The sequence below is a fragment of the Rhinoderma darwinii genome, chromosome 10 (genome assembly GCF_050947455.1).
Source record: "Rhinoderma darwinii isolate aRhiDar2 chromosome 10, aRhiDar2.hap1, whole genome shotgun sequence".
NCBI classification, from domain to species: domain Eukaryota; kingdom Metazoa; phylum Chordata; class Amphibia; order Anura; family Rhinodermatidae; genus Rhinoderma; species Rhinoderma darwinii.
Genome location: NC_134696.1, coordinates 87837047 through 87857748, shown reverse-complemented (window position 1 = coordinate 87857748; position 20702 = coordinate 87837047). Strand labels below are relative to the sequence as shown.

At 40.0% G+C, this 20702-nt stretch overlaps 1 protein-coding gene and 1 long non-coding RNA gene across 2 annotated transcripts in view; one reads left to right on the top strand and one right to left on the bottom strand.

The window, feature by feature from the left end:
* Nucleotides 1–313: 313 nt before the first annotated feature.
* LOC142662168 (galactoside alpha-(1,2)-fucosyltransferase 2-like) overlaps nucleotides 314–20702 on the bottom strand; it is a 28026-nt gene continuing 7637 nt past the window's right edge. The window contains exon 2 of the mRNA XM_075840188.1: nucleotides 314–1536. Within this exon, the coding sequence (XP_075696303.1) occupies nucleotides 506–1477 (972 nt within the window). The 5' untranslated portion in view covers nucleotides 1478–1536 and the 3' untranslated portion in view covers nucleotides 314–505. The remainder of the gene's footprint in view (nucleotides 1537–20702) is intronic.
* On the top strand, nucleotides 10340–12042 carry LOC142661681 (uncharacterized). Its single transcript, XR_012850790.1, has 2 exons — nucleotides 10340–10459; nucleotides 11833–12042. It is a non-coding gene; the product is annotated as an uncharacterized LOC142661681 (long non-coding RNA).

The following is a 20702-nucleotide window of genomic DNA, read 5'->3' as shown; positions in this document are numbered from 1 at the left end:
TGCTGGACCTTTTAGTCCCATTATTTTATCAGAACATGGGCCAACCATAGGATGCCCTGGTGCTCTGATGGGCCAGCCCAACCCTGTATGGGCCACATTTAATTGAAATAAATAAATAAAATAAAATTGTGACTTCTCAGGAATATAGTCTGTAAGATTTTTTTTCGATTACAATAAATATTCTTGCATTTATTTTTCATTTTCTTTTTATGGAATCTAAAATCTGTGTGCAATATATTCTTAGAAACAATCTTGGGATAAATGTTAAAAAAGTAAGTTTATCTAAATTATTACTTAGATTTTGTTTCGGGCAACCAAATATTTTTCTATAATAGAAGTGGTAGATAGACGTGATCTTTGGAGAATTGGACAAGAACTAAAACATTTTAACAGCATAACCCTATAATATAGTCATAGAAAAAGTTGGTCCAGTGACACTGTGAAAGTTTCTTCCTAACAATCATTGTCCTCAAGCCCTTTTCCAGAGAACCATTTGAGCAATCATTCAGGATCTTTTGTTAAGAAGTGGTGAGAGGTCCGCTGGAATTCCAATCCATTCTGGAAGATAAGAAGCTTCATATTTAAAATGATCAAGGAAGGTGGAATCGGGTAATGTGTAGTTTGTTAAATAGATAGTTTCCCCTCCTACCAAATAAGCAATCCAAAAACTAAACGTCCCCATGCTCATGATGGTGTGGTTACAGTGTGCAAGCAAGGCAAAATCCCGACCAGGCGAGCTCTCCTGGCCATCTCCAGCAAAGTGGACATCACTAAGTGAATTGTTTATATTCTCTTTACACCAATCCATACCATTACTGGAGACCACAAAGAGAGGGTTTTCATACTTTTGTCTGAAGTAGTCCATGGCTTTTTGCAAATAACCTTTATCAGCAAGAACTGCTTTTATGTCTGGCATGATATGCACAAAGTCACCTCTCCTGACGTGGACTGCGACAAAGGTCACATTCTTCCGGTCTCCTCTAATCTTCTCAAGATAAGCGTTAGACTCCTCTCTGACAAAATTTTGGAAAGTAAATTCGTGAAGTATCTCATTCTTTATATGGTGGTAGAGAGTAAATGAACAAGGGAAACCATCAAGGCTGACATATTCGCCTTCAATGTGTCTGTACTCATCCGACATCCAGTCATGAAGTCCATAATGTCTCCATTGGATGCGATTAATGGTCTCTTGGTGAAGCACAGGTAATTTAATTTTAAAGATCTTTGACAGTTTTGTATGCATCTCTGGCAAAATGTAAGCTTGATGACCATTCATCTTCGAAAGGGCATAAAGTGTTGCATACTGGCCCATTAAGTTGCCCATACGTCCTAAGGCATTGATAGTCCAAACACCCGTCAGTTGTTTGGGTTTGCTTAATACCAGCTCCAATTCTTTTTCAACAGCTTTTTGTTCTTTTATCGGGGTCATGAACATATTAGCATCCGGCTTGGTGTGATAAATATAGGAGACTCTCATAATAACAAGGATAAGCAGAATTACACTAATGTACCAGAAAAAACGTTTGGAAAGCACACCTATGAATAAAATGGAAAAAGATAATAAGTAAGTACATGGTGTAGTCAAAGATGTCATACATATGTGTACAAGGCTATGTGAGTAGGGGTTATACTTGGAAAGAAATAACCCCAATTTAACTACCTTCTTCATATTTATTTTTAAAGAAGTCCATGGGTTTCTAAAAGTAGCATTGGTCAGCAACCACCCCTAGTAGAATATCAATCTGTGCAAGGGCTATGGGGGTGGAAAAACAGCCCTAATTTAACAAAATGAAATAAAACATTATAGGGCGTGGTTTAGAAAATCCTTTAATACACTATTAGGGTAGGAACACACAGATTATCCGTCCTGGAAACCTCAGGAAAGTCCGCCCGAGAAACCGCACCAAATTGTGGTGTCGTTTTTCAGGTGGCATTTCCACTGCAGAAATCCTACAAGAATAAAAATGTATTTTTTCTTATCACCCGGACGTTGTTATAGCAATGTGTCCTTCTATTTTGAGCGCAGCCCGGCCTCCTGGAATGACATTGTAGTCCATATGACCACTGCAGCCTTTGATTGTCTGCAGCAGTCAAATGGGATGAAACGTCATTTCAGGAGGCACTCAGAACAGTGGCTCGCGTGGCTATGACTACGGCCGGGAGTAAGTATAAGCTTTTTTTAATTAATTTTAAATAATTATTATTATTTTTTCTCATTTGCGATTTCGCAGCCGAATCGCAGCATTTCCACCACAAAAGTTGCAACACATGACTCTTTGTTGGGGGTTTTACCTTCCAATTAAATTCAATGGGGAAAACTCGTAACAGAAGAGCAGTGGAACTAAATCTGAGAAACTGTTCATAAATTGACCTGCGGTGCAGTATTTTAAATCCCAGCATGTCAATCTATGCTGCCGATTAAAATACTGCACCGTGGGTCAATTTTTTTTTTTTTTTTTTTGCAAACTCTTTATTTGGTAAACAAGACATAACAAATCAGTAGACATTCCCACATATCGGGAGCATATATCGCTACGTAGAGCTTTGATAACATTCTCAAAAGAAAACATAGTGATAAAGGTTCATTTCTTTACAGATGTTGCGAGAGTATCTCATTTTATTTAAAACATTGTTATATCAATACTGTAAATGATATTTATGTGTTCAGTGTAACAATACAATACTAAAAACAAGTAAACCAAAATCTACAAAACATGGTGCAGCTATCCATAGTAAAGAGTCTATTTCTGTCCTAAACTGATGTGTCCTCCAAACTAACAGAGGGCTTTAAGTGATTTCTATGAGGTCCAACTGATCCACTGGGCTTCACATTGTGGTAATCTGTTTTCCAGAATACTAATTAATTTCTCAAATTGGTGTATTTCCTTAATTTTGTTCAGCGTCCTTGGGAATGGGATAGATAGTGATTTCCAGCTAATGGCTACCGTCCATTTGGCTGCTGATAAAATATGCGAGATTAATTTTCTATTTATTTTGGGTACATCAGGAATTTCTGCATTCAGTATCGCTGACCAAGGTGTTAATTTGATTTGTAACTGTAATTTAGAATTGATAAGGCGCTCAATTCGTTTCCAATGAGCCTGTACTACTGGACAGAACCACCAGATATGAGCCATAGTGCCCCTCTCCCCACAGTTTCTGAAACAAGCGTCCGAACTACCTGGAAACAATTTTGCTAATTTGTCCGGAGTAAGATACCACCTCGTTAGAATTTTATACGATGTTTCTTTAATATTATTTGATTGAGATACTTTAGCTGTGTTATCATATATTTGTTGCCACGAGGTCGAATCTGGTATATTTCCCAGCTCACGTTCCCAAGCCATCATATATGACGTTGGACCATTATACGTTTCACTTCTGAATTGGGAGTACAAAACTGAAATCAGCCCTTTCCCCCTTGGGGAGTCTTGACAATTAGCCTCATAGAAGGTTATACTAGTGTCGCTTGGTAAAAAGACAGATCCCATGAGAAGATGGTGTATTTGTAGATATCTAAAATATTCCCTGAGCGGGATTTGAAAATCCTGACGTAGGGCCTCAAAAGAAAGGAATTTACCATCTTTGCACAACTTAAGTAATGAAGTGAAGCCTAATGAGGTCCACCACTGGAAGGCCTCCGGGTGTAATCCCGGCGGAAAGTCAGGGTTAAGCAATAATGGTTGTAATGCAGATGGATTAGACATAAGTTTAAACTTTTCCCGACATATAAACCAAAGTGTGAGGGAGTGTTTGATAATGCTATTTTTGATGCCAGAAATGTGAGATCTTAAAACCGGAGACCACATCAGTGCCTTTAGTGAGGATGGAGATGTGGTAAGGGATTCAAACAAAACCCATCTTACGGTGCTGGGGTCACAGTTCCATGCTGCGATCTGTGAGATTTGTGCCGCATAGTAATATAATTTCAGGTCCGGAAGACTAAGTCCCCCACTAACCGTGGAGCGATGTAAGGTGGACTTACCAACTCTTGATCCTTTATTCGCCCAAATGAATTTATTTATTATCCGCTGTATATGTGAGCTGGCATAACGCGGAACCCTAACGGGAAGGGCCCTAAATAAATACAGCAGCTTGGGTAGAATGGTCATTCGAACTGCAGCGAGTCTGCCCAACCAAGATATATGGTACCTAGACCACTCCTCTAATAATTTCCTGATAGATGCAAATTTTTTAGGGTAGTTACTTAAGTATAAAGTAGTTGGATCTCTAACTAGAGCTATTCCTAAGTATGTCATGTGAGAGTGTTTCCACTGAAATCCAAAGTTAAGTTTTAACAGGTCCACCTGTTCCATCGACATTTGTATCTGCATTGCTGTGGATTTAAGCGGATTTACTATTAACCCTGAGTAAGCCCCAAAGCGGGTAAGAGTGTTCATGAGATTTGGTAAAGAAACCATTGGCGTTGTAATGAATAAAAGCATATCATCTGCATAAATGCTAAATTTAAACTCATGAGATTGCTCCTTGTATCCCTTAATGTCTGGATTTAGACGAATATGCTGTGCAAGAGGCTCCATGGCGAGAGCGAACAAGAGAGGAGACAACGGGCATCCCTGTCGTGTCCCTTTTTGTATCTGAAAATAAGGAGAGTATTGACCTAGGAATTTTACTCTAGCTTGTGGAGAGTGATATACCGCCCTGATAGCGTCTAGGTACGGACCCCTAATGCCAAATTGTGTAAGTGTGCTATATAAGTAGTTCCAGTCCACCGAATCAAATGCTTTCTGGATATCTAAGCTCAAAATTAGTAATTGGCGTTTGTGCGTAGTAGCATGAAGAATAATATTGTGAGCCAATCGAATATTGTCCGTTGCTTGTCGTGATGGTATGAAGCCCGTTTGATCAGGAGAAATTAGGGAGGTCACATATGGTGCAAGTCTATTTGAAAGTATTTTAGTAAATATCTTGTAGTCTACATTAAGTACTGATATTGGACGTAAATTTGCACAGTGGGTTTCATCTTTTCCAGGTTTTGGAATGAGTGAAATATTAGCCTGTGAAAATTCAGGAGGTGGTACTTCCCCTGCCAGAAGTGTGTTGAAATATGTGGTTAGATGCGGTGTTAATTTCTGTGAAAATGTTTTGTAATAGAAAGCGGAGTAACCATCAGGACCTGGACACTTGGAAGATGTGAGGTTTTTTATGCTTTCAGTGACCTCTTCTGCTGTGATCGGGGAATTAAGTTGTAATCTTGCCTCATCTGTCAGAGATGGAAGTGGGTGTGTTGAAAGCCATTCAGATAAATCTGTGGAGTTCAAGGATTGGGGTTTGCTATACAAAGCACTACAGAATGTACTCATGGTGTCTAATATATCAAGCGGATTGGTTGTTAGTGTTCCCGTGTTGTTATGCATGTGGTAAATTTGTTTACCTCTAATGTGGGAGTTTAGTTTTCTGGAGAACATTGAGGTAGCTCGATTGGAATATGCATACAATTTTGCTTTGCCCCATCGAAGTGCTTTCTCAGCCTTGCTCTCCTCCAATGCTCTAAGAGAGCAGCGAGTTTCCTCTATCTGAGCTTTAATCATAGTATTTGGTTTATTAATATACTGACGCTCTAGTCTTGTAAGGGTCGATAGCAATTTATTAAGAAGTTGCAATCTATCTCTTTTCAATTTTGATCCTTTTGCCATTAGTACACCTCTCAACACTGCTTTATGTGCCAGCCATATTTGAGCAGAAGAGGTATCTGGTAGGGAATTAATGGCAAAATACTCTTGTAGAGCGCTGGATATGGATGTGACTATTTCTGGATGAGAAAGTAGGGAATCATTCAGCCTCCATGATGGCGGACGTGTGACGTTGCCAATGCAAACTTGAAGTGAGTGGATATTGTGGTCTGACCATGCACATTGGGTGTATGAGGTATTGTGTGGTCTAACAGATAGCTGGGAGGAAGTTAGGATGTAGTCAATCCGAGAATAACTGTCATGTACTGCGGAGTAAAACGAGAATTCCTTATCTAGGGGATGATCTTGTCTCCACAGATCTACGAGAGATAATTGTTTCATCCTGTACATAAATGATTTCGGTGCTGACTGTGCATTAGCTTGGGGACGGCTTCTATCCCATTGGGCATTCATCACTATGTTAAAATCCCCCCCTAGGATAATGTAGGAGTCGGAGAATTTCTCCAGCTGTTTAAAAAACTTAGTAAAGAAGGAGGTTGCTGAATGGTTAGGTGCATAAATCGTTGCAAAGGTAATACGTTGTCCCGCTAGTTGTCCTGTAAGGATTATGTACCTACCATCTGAGTCTATTATGGAGTCAGTTACTGTAAATGGAAGTGTATTTCTGAAGAAAATGGCTACTCCTTTTTTCCTTGTGTCCGAGGTGGATAAGTAAACTCTCTGGAACATCTTATCAAAGTATTTTGGGTAACTAGTATGAGTAAAATGTGTTTCCTGTAACATTATAACATCGCCATGGAGCCTCTTGTAATTATTAAAGGCCATTCGTCTCTTCATTGGGTTATTAAAGCCTTTTACATTATGTGTAATAACAGTATATGCCATAGAAATTCGATAGAGTTACATTATGTAGATAAGCAGACAGTACTTTTGTATGTAAAATATAGCTGCAGCCAACGCAAATAACATCTTTTACAGTTAACGTCAACATAAAAAAACTAAAGTGGAGTGCGGCTAAGTGCCCTCCACGTGACCCCATTCGGGTCTCTTTCTCTTTCTCAACTTGCTGAACAAAACCCGCGCTCGATAACACCGGCTCTGAGCAAGTTCAGCAAGTCTAGCACAGAGGCGTCACCAGAGTTTTGGCTGACCCACCGCAATATCAAGCGGATTATGCAATGTTAGACAAGTAAAAATATAGAATTAGCTTAAGTACAATATTTGCCAGCAGGGCAGTCTATTGCCCTATATTCATCCAGGGTCCTCCCCCTCCCAGCCGGGAGGACAAGGTCCCATAGAGAAGAGGAAAAATAAACCAATACAAAAAAAAATGTCCATAGCGACCATACAGATTATTACATTAGATATACGTTACAAATATATTTCGCCACCCTCCGTCTCAGGTCACAGTCGGTGTTCTTGATCTCAGTGAAACTGGTCCTGCAGGAGGAGTCATATGCAGTTGTCGGCGACATGCTGTTGTCCAAATGGGTTCCAACGGGAGGCTTTGATGAGGACGATTAGCTGATTCTGGAGTAGGAGTCCCTTCTCTGAGGCCTAGTCGAGTGATCAGTCTCCATCCCATATCCAGTGCTGAGATAGTATGCGGAGCACCTTTGTATTGAAAGGTCAACCGGAATGGAAATCCCCATCTGTATCTGATTCCAGCCACTCTCAGAATGTCCGTAAGGGGTTTCAGTTGTCTCCGTTTTTCCAAAGTAACTGGAGAGATATCCGCAAAAATCTGTAGCGGTTCTTGTTTAAAGGAGAGTGGAGTTTTTTCTCTTGCCGCTTTAAGGACCTCTTCCTTCACTGTAAAGTAGTGAAGTCGCAGAACTATGTCCCTTGGTCTTTCTCCAACCGCCGGCCTGGGTCGCAGCGCCCGATGTATACGGTCCATTTGGAATTGATTCGTCGGGACATTCGGTAGTAGGTATGTAAAGAGTTGTATCGCATAGTCCCTGAGATCCTCCACCATTTCTGAGACTCCTCTTAAGCGCAGGTTATTCCGTCTAGATCTGTTTTCTAAATCTTCCAGATGAAGATGTATCGATTCCTGAGAGGATTTCATGAGATCAATTTCGGTTTTGAGTTCGCTGTGCGCTTTAACCAACTCGTCATGTTTTGTTTCCAGAAGATCTGTGCGAGTGCCAATTGATGTTATCTCCATGGTAAGATCATGCGTCGCTCTTTGTAATTCGGTATGAAAAGAGGTCTTCAATTTCTGGTACAGTGCGTCTATACACGTTGTTAGGTCCTCTTTCGTAAGATGATCCTCCCTGACCATTTCAGGCGCTATTGAGGTTGGAGTTCTTTTTGGAGATCTCTGCGGTAAGGGGACTGAGTCACCCGCCATTGAGACCTGTGATGCTGACATATCCGAATCCGTATCCTGAAATATGGAAGGTAACGAATTTCTGCGAAATATATCTGGGATGGAAGATCGAATTGAAGCCGCCTTAGAAGACTTGCCCCGCCTCGGCATTGGATCGTATTCTTCAGGGGACCTTATAATCAGATAGGTTGTATGCAGCTTATGTAGGTCCGTGGTAGACAGTTATGCGGTGAGTCAGATCATTGTAGTAAGATTAAGGCATCACATAGAGCTTCTCAGGTGAAATAGTGCAGCACTGTGGTCACTTCTGTAGTGGTTTATTAAAATGTATTAGTTTAACTGAGTATGGAACTCCTGCCTTGTATTGCTGTAATGTGCTCCGCTGCGGAATGGTCTGCAGGTGGATGCCCTCATTAATCCAGGCCCCAGTCTCTCAGACAGTGGTAGGCCGCAGCTGGTAACGTGGCTGAGAGAGTCTCTAATGTCCCTTGACCATAGGAGAGGGTCCAGTTGTGCCCTGGGTAGTTGGGCAATGAGGTAGGGGAAATTTGGGAAGCCCATCTGGTTTCCTTTGTCTGCTGTGGCCAGGTCCGGACTTCCGAGTTCCGTCCGGGTCAAAATTTAGTCCCCGGCTTCGGCCGCGTGTGTAGGCCCCGATATCAAATACCTCCGTTTTTGGCCCAAAAACCTGGATTTTGCTCGTAATCGTCTAGGGGGATCCAGTTATACTGTGGGGTTTCACCCCGAAGCTCGCCCAGAGGAGGATGCCTGCTATTTTTCGCCGGGATTCTGGAGCACCATGTAAGTGCGTCCGTTCAGCCTTGCCGTCGTAGCCACGCCCCCCGTGGGTCAATTTTTGAACGTTTTCTCAGATTTTTACCGCTGTGTGTGGATGAGATTTGTTCAAATTTCATCCACACTGCTGCTACTGTACTACGCTGCAGATTTTCCACAATTAAATTAGTTGCAGAAAATCCACAGTGTATCCGCTGTGTGTGTTTCTACCCTTAAGAAACATTGAATAAATTGAAAGTGGTCTCCCATTCAGTACGCTTATCTACTAGCCAGAGAGTTTCTACAAAGAGCCTCTCTCGCATTGGAGGATCTGGTGCATTACATGGACAGTCAATTGATTTCAATAGGCACTGTGTAATGCTTCATTTCCCCTGCAGGGGCAGTGCAGGAAAATTGATCACTTACTGCTGAGTTTCTTCACAGAAAACTGTTTATTGCTCGGGTTCTCAGCAGCAAAACACTCTGTAGTCAACTTTTTATTGGGTGATCCTTCTAACAAAAAAGGGATTATTCTTATCCTTGACGGTAATACAATATTTAGTGAATTACACAGCTACTGAATATCTGCCATAGACAGTGGGTCTGTTTAACAAGTGAGTATTATGTTATTGGCTCTCATTTAACTCAAGTATGGTCTTTCACCAAGTCTGATAAAAATGTGAAGTGCCATAGGGTCTTCATTCTCCATAAGAGACTATGGATCATTTAAGTGTGACAAAACATAACAGAGTCTGTAGCAATATAGAACTCTGTAAACTCTGCGTTAATTTAATTATCTTTGAAACTTCTGCAAACAATCAACCTCTAATATTACAATGGTTTAACATGGTCGTAAAAATATAATCAATAAGAGAAAAAACACGTCCTTATATCATGAGACAACCGTATACATCCTTTCAGTGCTCATTATTAGCTAGATATTTGCTACATTGAGAGAAGCTAGATTAAAAGATAGATAGATAATAGATAGACAGACAGACAGACAGACGATAGATAGATAGATAGATAGATAGATAGATAGATAGATAGATAGATAGATAGATAGATAGATAGATAGAAAGGTAGAAGAAAAAAGCAGCACTTTGTATTTGTATATGTTGGTGCTATGCGATCCCGACCTCGATCCAACGGTCCTATAGATATATGTAGAAATGACCGCAGCACTCCAAAAGTTGATGTCAAAGATGTGGTTTATTATTCCATGTTTCAGAGACAAGCTACGTTTCAGTCCTCACAGGACCTTTTTCAAGCTCAAGTGACGTGCAAAACAGGGTTTTTATACCTATGTGTAAACAATGCATAATCAGCAGTGATAAATGTCAAGTCGTACAAATAAGGCCAACATTTGGCTAATACAATATATAAAAAGTGCACAGCACCATGTAGCAGTGTTAAAAAACATATTACATAAAATGTGTGTTAAAAATTCATTGCGAAACTGTGTATAATAACGGTTATATAACATTAGAAAAATATACATATTCATGAAGGGGAGGAGTCACGAGCCACTCACCAATCGTCGGACCACAGACAGGTGTATGCAAATATCACTTCAATTAGCAGCAACGATCCTCCAGCGTCTACAACAATCAACAGTGCATGTCTCCCTGTCAGAAACAAGCCAGTTCCGTTGCTCCAGTTACGAAGTCCCTGCTGTAAACAGCATAACACCAACGTATGTTGCTTATAAATTGCTGAAGTTATCAGAGAAATGCGACCATATACATAACAAGATAAAACCTTTATTAGCTCCAATAAACAGAGATAGATTATAACTTAGCGACCGGGTCATTGTCTAAACAGCCACATAAATAATGTAGTATAAAGACAAGCTTCATGTCTAATATGATCTACCATCCCCACCTTCGTGTGATGGTTCTCCATTATAAACATAACGGTCAAATGTGCATTAGGGCCAAGAAACAAAAGGAGTTTTCAAGGTTGACTTTATAGAAATATGCAAATCCCTTTATTATATATGGAACTCACAAGTACTGCAATACTTTAAGCAATTCATACTAACTGTTGATCATTGTTAGATTAAAGAGGAACAAACATATCAATAGATATACAGTGTTAGAAGGATCATTGATGAAGAAGAAAAAAATGACCCCACTTTAAAAATCATGATTGACAATTTTGGGAGACGGGGATACCCACAACGAATCATTGATAAACAAAGAAATAGGGCACACTATTTACTAGAGATCAGGCATTAAATAAACATCATAAAAATCAGGGTCTGTATAGAATACCCTTTGTCTCAACATATAATGATCTAAGCCCCGAGATAGGCAATATCATTAGACGCCATTGGCCATTAGTTAGTGATGGTCATGGAGAAATTAAACAATTTAAGGTTTCTCCCCTTTGACATATCAACGCCCTACAAGTCTGAAGGACAGATTGGTCAAATCGGACATTGTTGACAATACTGGTAAGAGAAAATTATTTTTTAAACCGCAAAAAATGGGGTGCTTCCCTTGTTTGGGATGCATCAATCGTGCACTAATATCAAAAGGGAGAGGTTTTGTACATCCACAGACCAGTCAAAATTGTAAGATTAAGCATTTCTTGACCTGTAGTTCAGATTGGGTAATAAATGTGATACGTTGGTGAAACAATGTGCGACATGAAGACACGCCTTAACAATCATAGATACACTATTTTGAAAGAAAGAAAAGATCTACCTGTGTCCAAACACTTTTTTGACAAGGGACACAGGGAACGTGACCTTCGTTTTATGATCATATACCAGTGTTAAAACGTGGAGGTGATAGGCTCACTGCTCTAAAGAGACGTGAATTAGAGTGGATTTTCAAACTTGGTACATTAACACCTAATGGCCTGAATGTTGACTTTCAGGTATCTAGACTTATGTCGAGATAATGTTATTTGATTACTATTCTTCGTAAAATTTCGCTTATGTGGTTAGTCTTGCCCTCATTCCTCTACCCTTTTTTCTGTCATTGTCTGAGAAAGTATAATGGTGACATGATGGAAGTCATTTTTTAGTAATTATTATATATTTTCTCTTTTTTTATTCAGAATCACTATCGAATGGGGAAGAGCCACACCCCACCTGTGAACAACAGACATTCAACAAAATATCGTCTCTTTATACTCTGTATATCTATTGATATGTTTGTTCCTCTTTAATCTCACAATGATCAACAGTTAGTATGAATTGCTTAAAGTATTGCAGTACTTGTGAGTTCCATATATAATAAAGGGATTTGCATATTTCTATAAAGTCAACCTTAAAAACTCCTTTTGTTTCTTGGCCCTAATGCACATTTGACCGTTATGTTTATAATGGAGAACCATCACACGAAGGTGGGGGTGGTAGACCATATTAGACATGGAGCTTGTCTATATACTACATTATTTATGTGGCTGTTTAGACAATGACCCGGTCGCTAAGTTATAAACTATCTCTGGTTATTGGAGCTAATACAGGTTTTATCTTTTGATGTATATGGTGGCATTTCTCTGATAACTTCAGCAATTTATAAGCAACATACGTTGGTGTTATGCTGTTTACAGCAGGGACTTCGTAACTGGAGCAACGGAACTGGCTTGTTTCTGACAGGGAGACATGCACTGTTGATTGTTGTAGACGCTGGAGGATCGTAGCTGCTAATTGAAGTACTATTTGCATACACCTGTCTGTGGTCCGACGATTGGTGAGTGTCTCGTGACTCCTCCCCTTCATGAATATGTATATTTTTTTAATGTTATATAACCATTACTATACACGGTTTCGCAATTAATTTTTAACGCACATTTTATGTAATATGTTTTTTAACACTGCTACATGGTGCTGTGCACTTTTTATATATTCTATTAGCCAAATGTTGGCCTTATTTGTACGACTTGACATTTATCACTGCTGATTATGCATTGTTTACACATAGGTATAAAAACCCTGTTTTGCACGTCACTTGAGCTTGAAAAAGGTCCTGTGAGGACTGAAACGTAGCTTGTCTCTGAAACATGGAATAATAAACCACATCTTTGTTTGACATCAACTTTTGGAGTGCTGCGGTCATTTCTACATAGATAAATAGATAGATAGATATGAGATAGATAGATAGATAGATAGATAGATAGATAGATAGATAGATAGATAGATAGATAGATAGATAGATAGATAGGTAGATATGAGATAGATAGATAGATAGATAGATAGATAGATAGATAGATAGATAGATAGATAGATAGATAGATAGATAGATAGATAGATAGATAGATAGATAGATAGATAGATTAGATCGATCTTAATTCCGCTGCTGAAATCCTTGAAATTGTTAGATTATGCTGTTTTCACCGTTGAAGTTGAGAATTAACCTTTTTGCAAGGGGTATGCGAAAATCACCAAAAATGGAAGCCATTGTTTCAAGTATGAACAAATAAAATCTCCATCAGGTCATAGTAAAATAATCTCTGGAATATTTTCTATTAAGATCTTTGGCATGCCACACACACACACAGATAAAGCAGATGTCCCTCTGCTACAATAAACTTAGAATCATTACATACAATATTACATGTGTGGCTGCTCTTACTATTCATTGGTCTCGTGCCTTCATTTCCTTCACATTCTTTAACTATAACAATATGCATTCAAATTAATTCTTTAACTTACCATAAGCAAAAATACAAAATTGAAATGTTCAGATAAGGACCATAAAGGTAAAATCTATTGAAGGAGGGACACACTGATATTCCACAGCAGCTCTAGAAAACGTTACCTCCCTACTATACAAAAGATGGACAAACCTCCTGCCTCAACTTGAGGGTGATTTTCTTCAAGAAGAGGGCACAGGTAAAACCTCAAGACAACCTTCATTAGAGCGGCTGTGACATCATCGGTGAAATAACCAATTCACGCAGGACATGTTGGCATAATAAAACCATACCCTTCAAGTTTTAACACCTCACAAAAAAGAACAACCGATGTGGTGCGCATAGCCAATTTTTTCAAATCTGACATGTGTTAACTTATGTAGTAATAATTTGGGAATGCTTTTACCTGTCCAAGTGATTCTGAGAGTGTTTTCTCGTGACATATTGTATTATATGTTAGCAAAAAAATTTGGTTCATAAATTTAATATTTATGTGTGAAAAACACCAACATTTTTAGAAAATGTTAAAAAAATAGCATTTTTCTAAATTTAAATGTATCTGCTTGTAAGACAGACAGTAATATCACACAAAATAGTTACTATTTCATATATCCCATATGTGTCCTTTATGTTTGCATCGTTTTTGAACATTTTTCCAGGACGTTACAAGGCGTAGAACTTTAGCAGCAATTTCTCATATTTTCAAGAAAATTTCAAAAGGCCTTTTCTTCAGGGGACAAGTTCAGTTCTGTAGTTGCTTTGAGGGCCTTATATATTAGAAAGTCCCCATAAATCACCCCATTTTGAAAACTGCACCCCTCAAAGTATCCAAAACAGCATTCAGAAAGTGTTTTAATCCCATAGGCGTTTCTCAGGAATTAAAGCAAAATAGAGGGGAAATTTACAAATTTCTTCTTCTTTTGGCAAAATTCTTTTGTAATACAGTTTTTTCTGTAACACAGAAGGTTTTACATGAGAAATTCAATTCAAAATATATTGCCTAGATTGTGCAGTTTTTTTTAAATATATCACATATGACCCTAGTGTCCTAATGGACTGCAACACAGGCCTCAGAAGCAAAAGTGCACCTAGTGGATTTTGCGGCCTCCTTTTTTTTAAAATATATTTTTATATGTCAGGTTTAAAGAGGTCTTGTGGTGCCAAAACAGTAAAAAAAAAAAAAACAAGTGACCCCCCATTTTGGAAACTACACCCCTCAATTCATTTATATAGGGGTATAATTAGCATTTTGACCCCACCATTTTTTTTGCTTAATGTATTTGAATTAGTCTGTGAAGATAAAACGCTACTTTAAAAAAAAAACTTAGACATTTTTTATTTTCACAAGGAATAAAGGAGAAAAAATACCCCAGCATTTGTAAAGCAATTTCTCTCGATTACGGCAATACCCCATATGTGGTAATAAACGGCTGTTTGGACACACAACCACAACAGGGCTCAGAAGAGAAGGAGCGTCATTTGAATTTTGGAGCGCTGATTTTGATGGATTAGTTTTAAGTGCCATGTCGCATTTGCAATGAACTGAAGGGACCAAAACCGTGGAACCCCCCCCCCCAAAGTGACACCATTTTGGAAACTACACCTCTCAAGGATTGACCCCACTTTTTTTTTGCTAAATGTATTTGAATTAGTCTGTGATGATGAAAATCTACTTTTTTTTTCTTAAAAAACATTTTTAATTTTCACAAGGAATATAAGACAAAAACACCCAAAATTTGTAAAGCGATTACGGAAATACCCCATTTGTGGCAATAAACTGCTGTTTGGACCCACAGAAGTAGCGCTGTTTGGCTTTTGGAGCTCAAATTGAGCTGAAATGGATTTTGGGTGCCATGTCTCAAAGGGACCAAAACAGTGGAAACCCCTCAAAAGTGACCCAATTTTGGAAACTACACTACTTAAGGGATCTATCTAGGGGTATGATGAGCATTTTGACCCCCACAGTTTTTATGCAGAACTTATTAGAATTAGGCCGTGAAAATGAATAGCAACAATATTTCCAGTAAAATGTTGAATTTTTTAATTTTCGCAAAGAATAAAGGAGGAAAAAGCCGCCCAACATTTGTAAAGCAATTTATCCCGAGTACGGTAATACCCCACATGTTGTCATAGATGCTTTGTTATTAGAAATGAATTAACCCTTTCTGGACTGATCCATTTTTTGCTTTTTTATTTTCATTTTTCCCTCCCTGCTTTCCAAGAGCCATAACTTTTCTTATTTTTCCGTCATTAGAGTCGTGTGAGGGCTTATTTATTGCGGGAGGAGTTGTATTTTCTATTGACCCCATTTAAAGTACCATTTAACGTACTGGGAATCTGAAATAAAATTCTTTGCAAGCTGAAACTGGAAAAAGAGTTTTCTCCATTGTTTTTTGGGTTTTGTTTCTACTGCTTTCAGTAAAAACTACAACTTCATTTTTTTCTGCGACTCAGTACAATTACTGTGATGACGAATTGATATATATATTTTACTGCTTTTACAAACGAAAAACGATTTGTTAAAAAAAGAAATTGTTTTGCTACACCACATTCCGAGAGGCATCACTTTTTCTATTTTTTTTGTCGATTGAGAGGTGTGAGGGATTATTTTTTGTGGGACAAGCTGTAGTTTTTATTGGTACCATTTTTTGGTACATACAAGCTTCTGAGAACTTTTTATTAATTTTTTTTTTACAGCTAAGGCGACCAAAAACCAGCGATTTTGTAGTTTTAAATTCTTTATTATTTACAGCGTTCACCATGCGAGTTAAATAATGGTATATTGTAATAGTTTGGACTTTTACGGACGCAATGATACCAATTTTGTGTATGTTTTTATTTTTCAGATTTCCTTTTTTATTTTACACATTTTATTAGTCCCCCTAGGGGACTTGAACCAGCGATCATTACTAATGTACTAATGTATTGTAGTATAATGTCACCTGTAACAGCGCAAACGCTGTTCCTGTCCGTTAGTCCCGGGAGTCAGCTGTAATACACAGCTGACACCCGCAATGTATGGCACGGGCTCAGCGCATGAGCCCGCTCCATACATCCCCCCCACACCACGTCAGTAAGTCGTGGTGCATGAAGGTGTTAATGCGCAACAGGTGGTGCGGAGTGAAAATTGCAATTTTCCACTGATATGCCATTTTAGTGCACAATATCTTGTGCCCAGTTTTTGCCACTAGAGAAAAATACCTCATAAAATATTAATCGGGTTCTCCCGGGTATGGCGGTGCCATATATGTGGAAGTAAACTGCTGTTTGGGCACACTGTAGGGCTCATAAGAGAGGTAGCGCCATTTGGCTTTTGGAGCACAGATTTAGCTTGGTAGTTTTTCGGTTTGGGGTTTTACTTGTATTTCAGTTTATAATGTGGGGGCATAAGTAAGCAAGCTGTGCGGAGTACATCAGGGTATATGTAATCTGTGCGGAGTACATCAGGGTATATGTAAGCTGTGCGGAGTGCATCAGGATATATGTAATCTGTGCGGAGTACATCAGGGTATATGTAATCTGTGCGGAGTACATCAGGGTATATGTAATCTGTGTGGAGTACATCAGGGTATATGTAATCTGTGCGGAGTACATCAGGGTATATGTAATCTGTGTGGAGTACATCAGGGTATATGTAAGCTGGGCGGAGTACATCAGGGTATATGTATGCTGGGCGGAGTACATCAGGGTATATGTAAGCTGTGCAGAGTACATCAGGGTATATGTAATCTGTGCGGAGTACATCAGGGTATATGTAAACTGTGCGGAGTGCATCAGGATATATGTAATCTGTGCGGAGTACATCAGGGTATATGTAATCTGGGCGGAGTACATCAGGGTATATGTAATCTGGGCGGAGTACATCAGGGTATATGTAATCTGGGTCGGAGTACATCAGGGGATATGTAAGCTGGGCGGAGTACATCAGGGTATATGTAAGCTGTGCGGAGTACATCAGGGTATATGTAAGCTGTGAGGAGTACATCAGGGTATATGTAAGCTGTGCAGAGTACATCAGGGTATATGTAAGCTGTGCGGAGTACATCAGGGTATATGTAATCTGGGCGGAGTACATCAGGGGATATGTAAGCTGGGCGGAGTACATCAGGGTATATGTAAACTGTGAGGAGTATATCAGGGTATATGTAAGCTGGGCGGAGTACATCAGGGTATATGTAAGCTGGGCGGAGTACATCAGGGTATATGTAAGATGTGCTGAGTACATCAGGGTATATGTAAACTGTGAGGAGTATATCAGGGTATATGTAAGCTGGGCGGAGTACATCAGGGTATATGTAAACTGTGAGGAGTATATCAGTGTATATGTAAGCTGGGCGGAGTACATCAGGGTATATGTAATCTGTGCGGGGTACATCAGGATATATGTAAGCTGTGCAGAGTACATCAGGGTATATGTAAGCTGTGCGGAGTACATCAGGGTATATGTAATCTGTGCGGAGTACATCAGGGTATATGTAAGCTGTGCGGAGTACATCAGGCGCATAATAAAAGGATATAATAATGGGGTAAATAAATAAATAATAATCCGCAGATGTGTGGCCAGTGTTGCACTGATAAATGGTGCCAGATGTTATGCGCTTTTGGAACACTCTGCACATTTTGCCGCGCCATAACTTTTTTATTTTTTCTCTAACAGAGCTGTGTGAGGTCTTATTTGCTGCGGGACAATCTGTAGTTTTTATTAATACCATTTAGGGCTACATGCGATTTTTTGATCACTTTTTATTCAATTTTATGTTAAGCAAGGTGACCAAAAACCATGAATTCTGACAATGTTTTTTATTTTATTTTTTTTAAAGCGTTTCACCCTTGGCTATAAATTAAAATTTTACTTTATTCGGTGGCTCGGTACGATTACGGTGATACCATATGTATATAGTTTTTTATATGTTTTGAAGCATTTGCACAATAAAATCACTTTTTTTATAAAATGATTTATTTTTTTGTGTCACCATATTCTGAGAGCCATAACTTTTTTATTTGTCAGTCAAAAAAGCTGTGTAAGGGCTTGTTTTTTGAGGGATGGGTTGTTGGTACTATTTTGGGGTACATGCGACTTTATAAGCACATACTGATTCTGACATTATTTTTTACTTATTTTATTTGCGGTATTCACCGTGCAGGAACAATAACATTATAGTTTCATAGTTTGGGTCGTTACGAATGCGGTGATACAAAATATGTGTATTTTTTTAACGTGTTCATTTTTTTCCTATAATAAAAGACATATTATAGGAAGAAAAGGATTTTTTGTTTATGTAACTTATAACTTTTATAAAACATTTTTATTAACTTATTTATAATTGTTTTTACTTATCCCACTAGGGGACTACGAGACTTGCAGCTCTGATCACTGCTATAATACATTACATTACCTACGTAGTGTAATGCATTCCAACTGTCATTGTGACGTGACAGTCACAATGACAGGAAGCCTATGAGGACCAGCCTCTGGCTAGTCCTCATAGGCTTCTGTACATGGCAGCCCGGAGGCCATTGTCTGGTTTCCGGTTGCCATGGCTACCATCGCCAGCCCCTGTGAGTTCATGTGGGGGCAGCCGATCTGCTCGAAACTCCTTAAATGCGGCGATCGCAATCGACCGCCGCATCTAAGGGGTTAACTGCCGAAATCAGCGGCGATGGGCCGCTGATCGGCAACAGGGAATGCAAGGCAGACACCCTGCACAGTTAACCGCCGCTGCGGTTTAGCGCCGCGCGGTGGTTAACTGTCTAAGTACAGACGTAACTGCACGTCAAGGTGCGCAAAGTTACTGCTCACCTTGACATGCAGGTGCGTCAAGTTGCGGGAAGGGTTTAAGCCATACCTCTAACCCTGCCCTTACACACCTGGCTCAGCCCACACAGTATCATGCTGTCATAGTGCCTCCCCACGGTATAATTCCCCCATAGAATCCCCCACACAGTATAAAGTCCCTACAGCTACCCCCCCACACAGTATAATGCCTCATAGTGCCTCCCACACAGTATAATGCCAAATAGCTGCACCCAAACTGTGTAATGACCCCATAGATGTGCCCACACAGTATAATGCTCACACAAATTACCCCATAAAGTATAATGCCCCATAGCTGCCCCATATAGCATAATGCCCCAATAGATGCCCCTATACAACATAATGTCCACACAGATGCCCCATACAGTATAATGCCCACACAGATGCCCCACTACAGTATAATTCCCTCATAGTTGCCCCAATACAGTATAATGCCCCATAGCTGCCCCATACAGCATAGTGCCACCGTAGCTTGCCCACATACAATATAATGCCCCCATAGCGGCCCCATATAGTATAATGCCCCCACAGCTACCCCATACAGTATAATGCCCCTATAGCTGCCCCATACAGTCAGAATAATGCCCCCTTAGCTGCCACCAGACAGCATAATGTCTCCTTAGCTGCCACCATACAGTATAATGCCCTATAGCTTCCCCCATACAGTATAATGGCATCTTATCTGCCCTCATACAGTACAGTATAATGCCCCCTTAGCTGCCCCTAATGCCAGTGCCCACATATAAAGTGCCAGTGCCCATGTAGATAGTGCCACAGTGTCCCATGTAGATAGTTCCCATATATTGCTACAATGCCCATGTAGAAAGTGCCACAACTACTGTTCCTTATACGATGCACGGCAGCGCACCTTCCATTGTTGGCCGGCTCAGTAAAGTTTAAAGCCTGCGCACTGTCACTGGCGGATGAAGTAGCGACAGCCACGTTCACTTTTATGTGCATCCTCAGGACGCACATACAAACGTCCCACCAGAGAAGCAGTGTAGCGCTCTGTCTGTCGTGGGAACGGGGCAAGGTAAGTACAGTCTTTTTTTCTTAAGGAGCTGTGGGGGAGGGGTGGCTGTGTAGCGCTATATACAAGGGGAGGAGTGGGGCTGTGTAGTGCTATATTCGAGGGGAAGAGGGGGGCTGTGTAGCACTATATACAAGGAGAGGAGGCGGGCTGTGTAGCACTATATACAAGGGGAGGGGGCTGTGTAGCACTATATACAAGGGGAGAGAGGTGCTGTCTAGCACTATATATACAAGGGGACTGTGTGGCACTATGTACACAAGGGGGCTGTGTGGCACTATGTACACAAAGGGACTGTGTGGCACTATATATACAAGGGGGCTGTGTACGGCACTATCTACGGGGGGGGGGGGGGATCTGTGTGCCACTATCTACAGTGGGGTCTATGTGGCACTATCTGCAGGGGGGTCTGTGTGGTACTATCTACAGGGGGCTGTGTGGCAC